Source organism: Symsagittifera roscoffensis, chromosome 1 (genome assembly GCF_963678635.1).
Source record: "Symsagittifera roscoffensis chromosome 1, txSymRosc1.1, whole genome shotgun sequence".
Lineage (NCBI taxonomy): Eukaryota > Metazoa > Xenacoelomorpha > Acoela > Convolutidae > Symsagittifera > Symsagittifera roscoffensis.
Window position 1 is genome coordinate 67,537,491 of NC_087062.1, and position 11,058 is coordinate 67,548,548.

The 11,058-nt window shown below is 36.3% G+C and overlaps 1 protein-coding gene across 1 annotated transcript in view; it reads left to right on the forward strand.

Annotated features, from left to right (window-relative positions):
- The window catches only part of LOC134848046 (tektin-B1-like), a 10,890-nt gene extending 2,190 nt beyond the window's left edge, over window positions 1-8,700 (forward strand). The window contains exons 2-7 of the mRNA XM_063865383.1: window positions 358-613; window positions 2,058-2,272; window positions 5,776-5,890; window positions 6,582-6,689; window positions 7,355-7,581; window positions 7,729-8,700. Of these exons, the coding sequence (XP_063721453.1) occupies window positions 358-613; window positions 2,058-2,272; window positions 5,776-5,890; window positions 6,582-6,689; window positions 7,355-7,581; window positions 7,729-7,918 (1,111 nt within the window). The 3' untranslated portion in view covers window positions 7,919-8,700. The remainder of the gene's footprint in view (window positions 1-357; window positions 614-2,057; window positions 2,273-5,775; window positions 5,891-6,581; window positions 6,690-7,354; window positions 7,582-7,728) is intronic.
- The last annotated feature ends 2,358 nt before the right edge of the window (window positions 8,701-11,058 follow it).

The window sequence follows — 11,058 nt, forward strand, 5'->3', positions numbered from 1 at the left end:
AGTTGACAGCTTTTCATATTTAAGCAGTTACTCGCTCGCTTTATTCGCTTCACATTAGACTAAAAATCAAAATTTTTGAAACCGGTTTTTCTCGAGACCGGTTTTTTTTGGAAATTTTAAAACATCATATCGATCGAAACACGCTTAAAGAGCTTTTTTATGGTATAGCAATCAACAACCTTGCTCCGAAGTGTATTTTTGGGAAAAAAACATTATTACATCCAAATACAAATTCCTACCCATTTTCATTAGTTGGGACTAGAAGAACTTCAACACGAATGTAAAACTACTCCACTGATATGAAGTTAAATGCGTGTGGTTGATATCAAGGGCCTGAAATCAGTTTGGTTGCTTCAGGTGGAACCAGCAAGACAACAAGACACGACTGGAGAACAGATGTGACGACATCCAGAAATGGCGGGATAGACTGGAGGAGTCACGTGACCAGCTGGATGAGGAGATAGCGAGACTGAAGGCGGACAAGGAAGTATGTGAGAGGGCACTGGAGGCCAAGGCACTGCCTCTGGATGTGGCCAACCAGGCACTCACCACCAGAGAGGGCAGACTGAAGATAGACTTGGTGGACGACATACCCACTGCCGAATTGAGAAAGGTTTGAAAAAAAACCAACTCAACAACCTTCACCGCTTCCCTAGTATACCACATCCCTGTCCAAGCCCCAACCGTAACCACGTGCGACGCATAACACCGCACTATTTTATCATGATTCTGAACAACTGTCATATGTCGGCGTTTTTCCCCAAACCACGGATAAACGACCTGGATCTCCTAGTTTTGAAATTATTTTTCACAGATGATTTTTTCTAACTCAAGCCATCAGGTTATTTATGTATCCAAAAAGTTCATTTAGAAGGCTCTAGTCCTAAGTAAAATTGAATAACTCGCGTGAAATCCAAAGTCAGGGCTAGTAAACTTACAAATTACCAGAGTAAATCAACAACACTTACAATTACAATGAAAATTGCTTACAGCTAAAAACAGTCCGTGGTGTGACAACTAAGCTGAAAAACATGAGCAGACAAATGAAAGTCCGACAACTCAATTTTCCCGGAAAAACATTCTGAAAACATACTGAGAAAAAAACAAGGTCCAGCTGGGACTCAAACCCGGACCTTAGGGTTCAAATGCGACCGCGTTACCTCTAGACCAAAGGGAAGGAATCTGGAAGTTGTTTAAGTTCAAAAAAGCAAGTTCAGTTTCATATATACTTGTAAGAAAAACTCATAACGGAAAAAAGTCAAGGTTACAAGACACTTTCTCTCACAAGTGTCAATATCTTGGAAATCTCTAAAAATCTCCAATAAATTGCAAAGAATCATAAATTTTTTCAACGATTCCATAGCATTTTTGACTTCTCTCATAAAACTGCTGAGTCAATTAAACAAATTTCTGAGTTGTTGGACTGAACTATTTCAAACAGTAGCGGATTTAGGGGGGGGGGGGGGTGTGGAGGGGGGGGGGGGGCGGACACTCTCCTTCCTCAGGGATTCGACCCCCTGCTGACCCAAAGGGCCCCTTTGTACTGTTTTGAGATATCCATTTTTGGCTGACTGACCTTAAAATTTTTCTAAAGGCGCCTTTGGTGCCAATCTATACTAAGTTTGAGGGGGGAGCGCGCGACGCAAAAAACGCATTTTTTTTTGGTCGAAATTTTCCAAAAAGTGCCTAAAAACGTCTTTTTTTGGCTTTTTTACAAAAATTTGCCAAATTAGGGTCTTTCAAGTGGTTTGGGAGAGTTCAGAAAATCAATTTGGTCGGCCTAAAAAAAAAGGTCGACAAAATTTTCAAAATTTTTTTGAAAATTCGCCCCCCCCCCCCCCCCCCCCGAGAAATTCTTAGATCCGCGCCTGATTTCAAAGATGGACAAAATATTGTGTTTAGTTCTTGAAGAGTTTTTGCTATCTCTGTTAAATTTTCAAGATCTTGGGGCAAGATTTCCTAAAGATAATGCGTATTAGCTGTTTGCCTAAAATAAGTTTCAAAATAAGTTTTTTATTGCACCACAGAGCTGAAAATGTCAGTTATTTCTTTATTAGGAAGTGGAGATAATTGAGGGAACCAAAGTGGCACTGCAGCAGAAATGTGCACAGTCGTTTGAGCAGCTCTGCCGTCTGGAAGAAGCGAGGAAGCAGATCCTGAGAGACTTGGAACACAAACATGTGGCCCTAGACATCGACAATGAACAGGCCGAATTGACCCAAGACAGTGCAGAGATCTGTTTCCAGCCAAACCCCACACGCATTAGCAAAGGGTGAGTAACATTGATATTAATAACACGCATAGCCAACAAACATTTGGAAAGTGTCAACGAATTCCTGGAAACCGAAAAATTATTATTGATGTTTGTTATCGGAACTTTTTCAACACTAGAGATTTAAGAAAAAATTATTAAATTTGTCATTTTGAAGCTCTTTGAGTTTCAAGAATCTTATGATTCACAGTCTTTGTAACCCAAAAGACAACTGGATTAATTGGTGAATTTTTTTTTCCACTGAGAAATCTTTCAAATAAAATCCACTTTTGAAAATGAACTTTAAAAACATTTGTCAGGCACGTTTTTTTCTCGCCATTTGCTTTACCAATACTGAAACAATCTTGAGACAAATTGAAGTACAGTACCATACGGTTAGATTTTTTACATATAACGTACATATACAGACTTTTTTAACATAAATCTCCAAACATTCAGAACGCCATATACTCGACTAGCTAAACATACTTAACTTGCGATCAAATTTACATAAAAAATGGTTATTTGAAATTTGGTCATTGGGCCATTTTACTGAAAAAATATGAGCGGTATGAATTGATCGATCTATCTATAACACAGCACGAGAGAGCGTTTCGTTATTATTAAACTTGCCAGTTAATCAATATTTTCACAGTTCCACTTTGCTGAAAACCTTAGTATACTAAGTAAAACTAAACAAAAAATGAAACGTAGTAAGGCTGCTAGTTTATCAGGGCAAACTTGTGAAGGTTTCGACATTTGAGTCGATATCGTCAATGGGGTATAAAATTTTTTGTTAAAAACTATTATTGCGATCGTCGAATTTTGATTGAATATTAAAACCACCCAGGGGCTGATCTAGGATTTTCTCGGGAGGAGGGGGGGCGGATTTTCAAAAAATTTTCGAAAATTTTGACGACCTTTTTTTAGGTCGATCAAATTGATTTTCCGAGCTCTCCTAGAGCAGTAAAAAGACCCTGTTTAGGCCAAATTTTCTACGCCGCAGGCAAATTTTTGAAAAAACAGGTCAAAAAAGCCGTTTTTGGGCATTTTTTGGAAAATTTTGACAAAAAAAAATTGCGTTTTTTTGGCGCGCGCTCCCCCTCAAAGTTAGTATATATTGGCGCCAAAAGCGCCTTTAGAAAAATTTTAGGGTCGGTCGGTCAAAAATGGATTTCTTAAAAAGTACCAAAGGGGGGACCCTTTGGGTTGGCAGGGGGTCGAATCCCTGAGGGGGGGGGGGGGGGGCGTCCGCCCCCCCCCTAAATCTGCCCTGAAACCAGGCAAATTTTTGAAAAAACAGGTCAAAAAAGCCGTTTTTGGGCATTTTTTAGAAAATTTTGACAAAAAAAAATTGCGTTTTTTTGGCGCGCGCTCCCCCTCAAAGTTAGTATATATTGGCGCCAAAAGCGCCTTTAGAAAAATTTAAGGGTCGGTCGGTCAAAAATGGATTTCTTAAAAAGTACCAAAGGGGGGACCCTTTGGGTTGGCAGGGGGTCGAATCCCTGAGGGGAAGGAAGCGTCCCCCCCACTATATCTGCCCTGAAACCACCCATGCATAACTATTCCGATATTCTTCAAAAGTCGGAACAAAAAGTCTGCTCGTAACGGAGCCGTGAATTCTTCGACTGCACTTTACACCAATTAAAATGTTTAGGTTGAAAAATTGATGAGTATTAAAAAATTCCATCTTTTTTCATTATTATTTTTTAAATTTTGTCCCTCCACATGCTAATTAAATTTCGCGCTATTTAAATTGTGCCATTTTTATCCCTCCACACGCAATTCAGAGACCTGTATTGTAATAATAAGACCACATGACCTGACTCAATTCAATTTTGAGCGATGTAACCCGCCGCTTTTTGTGTTTTATGAATGCAATATATCGTGCTTTAATTATCTCATTTTGAGCAAGTTAGCAACTTTCAGACTCATAATTTAAATAAAACGATCACAGCTAGAAAAAAATTCGGAGGTCGCAACAACAAGAAATGTTTACCAGAACTCTTCTTCGTTTCATCCACTTGAATGTTTCCATTGCAAGTATCTGCTGGTTATACATTCGGCTAATGATGAAATTAATGCCCTATAATAGTGCTTTTTCTTTGAGATACTCGCATTTATTTCCAGATCTTTGAAATCAGAATTATAATTGGCTTATATTTTTTTTGATCATTCGGTCCTTCCCGTAGTGACAAAAATATATAAAAACCGATTATCTACAGTAAAATATACAATTTTTATATCTGCTGTAATTTTTTATAGTAAGACTTTGATTATGCAGTTTCATTATTCGATCATAAAGCATTTCATAAGCATTTCGTATAAACGTTATAAACGTATAAACATTATAAACGTTTTATACTGTATGTCTCCATTATAGTCTCATTTAAAAACTTTTCAGGTTGTGTACAGGTTATATATAAATTATCTATAGATTATCTACAGGTTATCTACAAATTTTACACTGATTATATACAGATTCTATACATACTATATACAGATTATATACAGATTATATGCAGATTTTACACAGGCTATATGCATATTACTTACAGATTATAAACAGATTTTCTTTATACACTCGCCAATCAAATAATATGAGAAGGAGTATAATGAAATAACAATATAAAGTACGCTTTTCATTGAGATTTATGTACTGATATTTGATCTGAAAACGTTTTTTTTTTTTTTGAAAATCAGTTTTGTGGAAATAAGTTGCAGCAAAAATTAATTGCTCTATAACATTTTTTTGTTGATTTTGATTTCACAAAATTGTGCTGGAAAAGTTGATCTTTTTAAATTACTCTCCTTACCGCGGGAACCCTTAGATTGCAAAATTTTAGACGGATCTCTTGAAATTTGTAGCATGCGGTAAATAATTTTCCTCAAGTGAGTTCATCTCACTTTGACACTCACAGAAAGTTTTTCGTGATTACAAATTTTTGTTAAATTGAAAATAAAAATTAATTGAATTTCTGATTGGTCAAACTTGAAACTGTTACGACCTCTAAAGTTTTTAGGCACTATAAACAATTTATACAGATTATATACAGATTATCTACAGATTATATACAGATTATCTGCCGATTATATACAGTTTTTTGTATAAAGATTTAATACTGACTATATGCAGATTATCAACAGATTGTATACAGGTTTTATAGAGTAGAATAACTAATTATTTTGGCACTAAAACTCATATGTTTTTGATGAAAAAAATTCTATCTGTATAGTATTGATTATCGTTTGCAAAATTGTTGTAGATAAATCGGTTCTATACAAACGTTAATCTGTAGATTTTCTGTACATAATCGATTTTTATTCAGTTTTGTCACTGCGGGCTCTGTCATGAGGAACTTCCCCGTAGAACATGCTCAAAAATGAATCATAGAAATGGCAATGCAAGGAAGTTATCTGGAAGCGCAAATTACTACATTATAAAAAACTTAATATTCATCATTTGAAATTGTTGCACAAAGAAAGCCAACGGCAACTGCATTTGACCTGTGTGGGTGTTTCAGTCACATTACGCCCCAAGAGTGGGATGCTCACAGCAGATACAATAGAGCAAGGGCGGAGGCGGAGATGCAAGCTTCTATTGCTCTCAGAGGTGCCATCAACCAGACCATAAGACAGGTGAGGACCCACTCCATTTTTCCCTCTAGGCCTTATGAATTCTTGTGATATCTGCTTGCACTATACCAATAAAACCGATACAAACAATTTCACCTGTTAACAAGTTTTTAAACGTGGAACCTCTCTGGTTACAAAAAATAAGTTGTTAAAAACCACTAAAGCTAAAACTTAGACATGATTAAGTTACCAAAATCACTCTGCATAATTTTTTTTAAACAACACTATTTTCGTTTTGTTTTGACTGTCAATAAACAAGTGTTGTAAATAAGCGACAAAATACTGTAGCCTAAGTGATACAATTTCCGAAATTTAAACAAAATGTACAAAATTTCATTTTTTATCATTTAAATTTTATGCCCAGCAACTTGGATGAATGAAGGGTAGAAAAAACCCAATTCTCTGATCAAGTGTTATCGGTAATAAGAGCCTGAGCTGCACGCTAACCCCGAGAAAATTGCCCCCTTTTTTGTGTATTTTACCAATTCCGTCAAAATCCGCAAAGCTCAATTTATGAAACAAAAGTGAAACACTCGATGATGATTGGCTGAAGCAATGTTGTTCAAAAAAGTTTGAATAACGCATTCAAATTAGAAATGATACACGTTCAAAAAACTTGAGGTGCTATCTAAAAAAACTCCTCTTTTTTCAATAATAATTTTCAATAGAGATGATTTTTTGTTGATGTGTTTAGACAGCGAATGACGTGGAGGCACAGAAGGAGGCGACTGAGTACTCTTTGCGCAACAGAATTGCAGATGTGGAGAAGGCTAAGGTGGAGGACGAGTGGCAGAAGGATAGGGTAAGTCAGTGACGTCATGAAATTTTACATTACATCATTCACATCACGTCAGACCGAAGTTCAAGACATTGAAAGAGCAATTCATCATTTAAGTTCATAAGTGACAGTAACATTTTTTCATTTAATTCACACAGCCAACGCATTTGAAAGATTTCGGTCAAAAAGGAGACAGTCATAAAGTAGTCAAAGTGGTGAGCCAATCAGAATCGAGAAAATGATTTTGCACGTTTGTTTTCTTATCTCGATTCTGATTAGCCCACGACTTTGTCTTCTTTATGGCTGTCCAATTTTTGCTACGTAATCGCATTTCCATAATTACTTCGGTGGGACCCGATCAGAACCATTTTCCTGGTTTTTTCTAACAGTTGTACATTTTAGCAAAAATGAGCGCAGACTTTTCGTAACGAATGAAAGAAAATCTTAAAAATTAGCATTCAACTGCCTTGGCGAGCAGTATTTAAGTTCAGCCAACATTTAAAAACTCAAAAAGCTCACTATCAATTACCTAATAAAAGTTTCATTGGCATAAAAAAGACATCGAAAAGACGGAAAAAGTCACAGCTCCTACCAGGAGTCAAACTACTAAATATTTTCTCTTCAAGAGCTTTTACAGTTTTACACTTTTAGTTGTTGATCTTTCCAAATATTTGTGTGTTCACCATCAGACGGAGAAAGAGATCGCTGAGATGCGCAAGGACATCGCTGGTATGGAGCAGGCGATTAGAGACAAGGAGGCACCCCTCAAACTTGCCGAGACCAGACTGGAGAACAGGACTTGCAGACCCAGTGGACTGGAATTGTGTCGGGACAATGCCCAGTACGGTCTGGTGAATGAGGTCAACGAGATCAAAAACACCATCCGCACCCTCAAGGACAAGCTCAAACAGGAACAGTGAGTAGTCGTGTCTTTTTACCGTCTCCATTGATAAACCTCATTTGAATGAGTAACCTTGAGGAACTACGCACCTTTTTCAACTAACGCAACGAATTCTCCCAATTAGATGCGGCTAACTGATGAAATTTTTTTTTTCTATTCAAGACACGAGCTGACGAATTGCGAGCATAATCTGCAACGAGTGATGGAGGACTTGGCCCTGAAGAACAACTCTTTGGCCCTGGACAAGGACGTAATGGAGGGCAGAAAACAATTGGACGGGGTCAATCACAATTTCACAAAGACTGGAACTTCGAGCCAGTACCACACCATGAAGAGCGCCCTAGCTGCCTAGAAATACCTAACACCATGCAGATGACAGGGCTGGATGATGAGACACAATTGAGACTGAAATATTAGTTCTTATTTACCAAAGACGTTTCAAATGCTGTGAACATTTTGGAAAGGAACCAATTCTTTTTTCTTATATGCTTCTCCTTTTGATCCTTTGTCCTTTATATTTCATCGACAGATAACAATGAACTGTAAAAGACTAATACATCTATCTAATCAACCTAAGTGCAAAAAAGCCGCCTGTTATGCAAGTAGCTCAATGTTCGTCCCTAGTTTTGTGCAAAATAATTGAATATAAATGGATTAAGCGAACAACCGTGAGCTTTGATTCAGAGGGTCAGACACCACTTCCATAAGTTGCAAAAACTCAAAACGAATCAACACATAAGCTTGTTTTCCGAGTTTGATTGCTTTACTTTTTTTGGTCATTCTTAATCTTCCTCACTCCACCTCTCCCCACACATCAAGTTTAAAACAAACAAAAAGCTGTAGTTATCCTAAATTGCCTAAAACGGCAAATTTCAAAACACCATAACTTCAAACAAGACTGCTCGTATATCACGGTGAAGCCTTGAATGTTCCGATTGCACTTTAAGGCCAATTAAAAGCTTTTCGGTTTAAATTGGACGAAAAAATCTTTAAAAAAAAGAAAAAATACTTTTTCATTTTTTCTTCAATTTGTGCCTTCATACGCTTAAATGGATAAACTACAAAAATGATGTATTACGCGTCTGTACTAATTATAAAACTAAATGGTTTGCCTCAATTTAATTTGGAGTACGATCTAATTTTCCGCTTACGATTGTTAAGAACGCAATAAATATTTTCAAAGGAGTTTTGACAAAGATGGATTCAAAACTGTACAGTAAAAAAATAGAGTTGAAGTACAACAAGACTACTCGTATCAGGGCGAAGCCCTAAATGTTCCGACTGCCTTTTGAGGTTTTATGGAGCAGTAATAACATTAAAAAATTAAATGTAAGAAAAAATAAAATGAAATTTTTTTTTCTAAAATTTGAATTTTTTTCTTCTGAAAATCATCCCCCCACACGCCATACAAAGTATAAAAGGATAGATTTCGCTCCTTGAAACAAATCAAATACGGCAAATAAGCTTCTTTCAACCAATTTGGAACGATTTTAAGACGGATTAACTCTCCGCTCACGCGTTATTAGCGCGAAATATATCGCGCGTTAATTGTCCCAAGTTGGCCAAAATGGCAATCTTTAAACCCCATTAATTTAGGAAAAAAATCACAGGTGAAATATCTTTTCAATTTTGAGCTCAAGACAACACTACCTTTCGAATGATAAAAAAATCCGTCAAAAATGGCTAGTTAAAAAGTCGAAATTTGTCTGAAAAAAAAACCACCCCGAGCACAAATATTCCATTACTTTCAAGCGTATTTTGCAAATGGTCAGATAAACTTGAGCTCTGGCGACAAGCCGACAAAAATCACAAAACAAAAGATTGGCCGACAGTCAAATTTTAGGTCTAAGATTTTTAGCTAGCAAAAAGAACACGTTCTGGCCGGGTTACAGGCCTGGAAACCCGTACTACCAGGCATGAAACCTACTTCTAGAGTAAACATGCTGAATGAGAAGCAGAAATTTAATTTTCTATAAATTAGGCCATCGATGATTCAATGATTCTGGTAAGCAAGTTGTTTGCTTGAAAAAAAATGTTATAATTTGACAACGCTGAGGAGCTACTCGAATTAAATAGATTCCAAATTAATTTTTTTTTAATCAGTGTAGGCAATTTGAATCCAACATTTTTGGCTTTTATATTGTTTAAGTTTTTGAAACACTTAAATCGATAAATTAGTTAAGTCAAGATTTGAACTTTGATATAATTTTTCAAAAATATGCTTTTGAAAGACGGATTTACAATCAATTTTCAAAAGTACTTTCGAAAAACAATAGCAAAACTCAGATGTTCATTAAGCTAATTTATTAGTCACAATTTAAATGTCTATCATTTATTTCGTGAATTTTTGCACGCAACCAGCTTTTGTTTATTTTTATTACAAAATAATTGACCTTTTTTATTCAGAAAATGTAAATATTTCTCTAAAATGGTTTCAATGAATATTTGATCGCTGAAATGTTTTTACTAAATATTTGATCTTTTAATTTTTTTTTCAAAAAGTTTGATTTTAAAAATTGAAATTATATTTAAATTTTGATAGCAAACTTTAATAAATTAATGTCGAAGCTCAGATATTCAAGAAAATACTTAATCAGTCACAAAACTTAGTTCGTGAATTTTTTTTAAAACAACCGATATTTGTTTTTCATTCTTCAGAAAAATTTGGCGCGCTAAATATCTATTAAGGCATTATACAGGTAGTGACTATTTCGGCTACAACATCATTCCAATTTGAATTGAGGTCAACTAAGAGTTCCCTTTAACGAGTCAATGAAAACAAAAAAATACCTTACTAATTTTTTTCCCACTCAAAACTATGTACCACACACACTTCAGATAGATCATTTTAGTTGCATTTCATTTTCAAAAAACTCGTTAATTGCTTCAGGCTAAAAGAACGCGCGTGAAGCGAACAAAAAGAAAAGACAACTATTAATCCTGCTGTGAAAAACTAACCTTCTCTATGCTTCGCACTTATTCATGATGTGAGTAATCCCTCATATGGGTTTGTTGAAAGAGCGGTGAAGTCCAGTTTGTAATTTATAATTTATCGGAGTGTGATCATAATTTGTGGATGATGTCAAAACCACATAAAAGCTGACAATTTAAGACTTGAGAACCGAAATTCTTGGATATTTGCCGACCACAGAAAAGCAAAACAAGAGGTCCGCAGCTGCAAAAGTGTCCCAGCTGTCCTTCTCAACGTCAATTCGGAGGTCTCATAGGTCCCCCCTGTGTCTGGGACTGCGACTAGCTGCCTCCAGATAGGCAGAATGTCCCCCAGCTGTCATTCTCAACGTCAATTGAGAGGTCTCAGGTGTCTCCCCTGCGACTGCGACTACCACTAGCTGCCTCCAGAGCTGCAGAAGGTCTCCACCTGCAGTAATACAAAAAACATCAAACGAATTTTGCAAATGGTCAGATAAACTTGTGCTCTGGCGACAAGCCGACAAAAATCACAAAACAGAAGATTGGCCGACAGTCAATTTT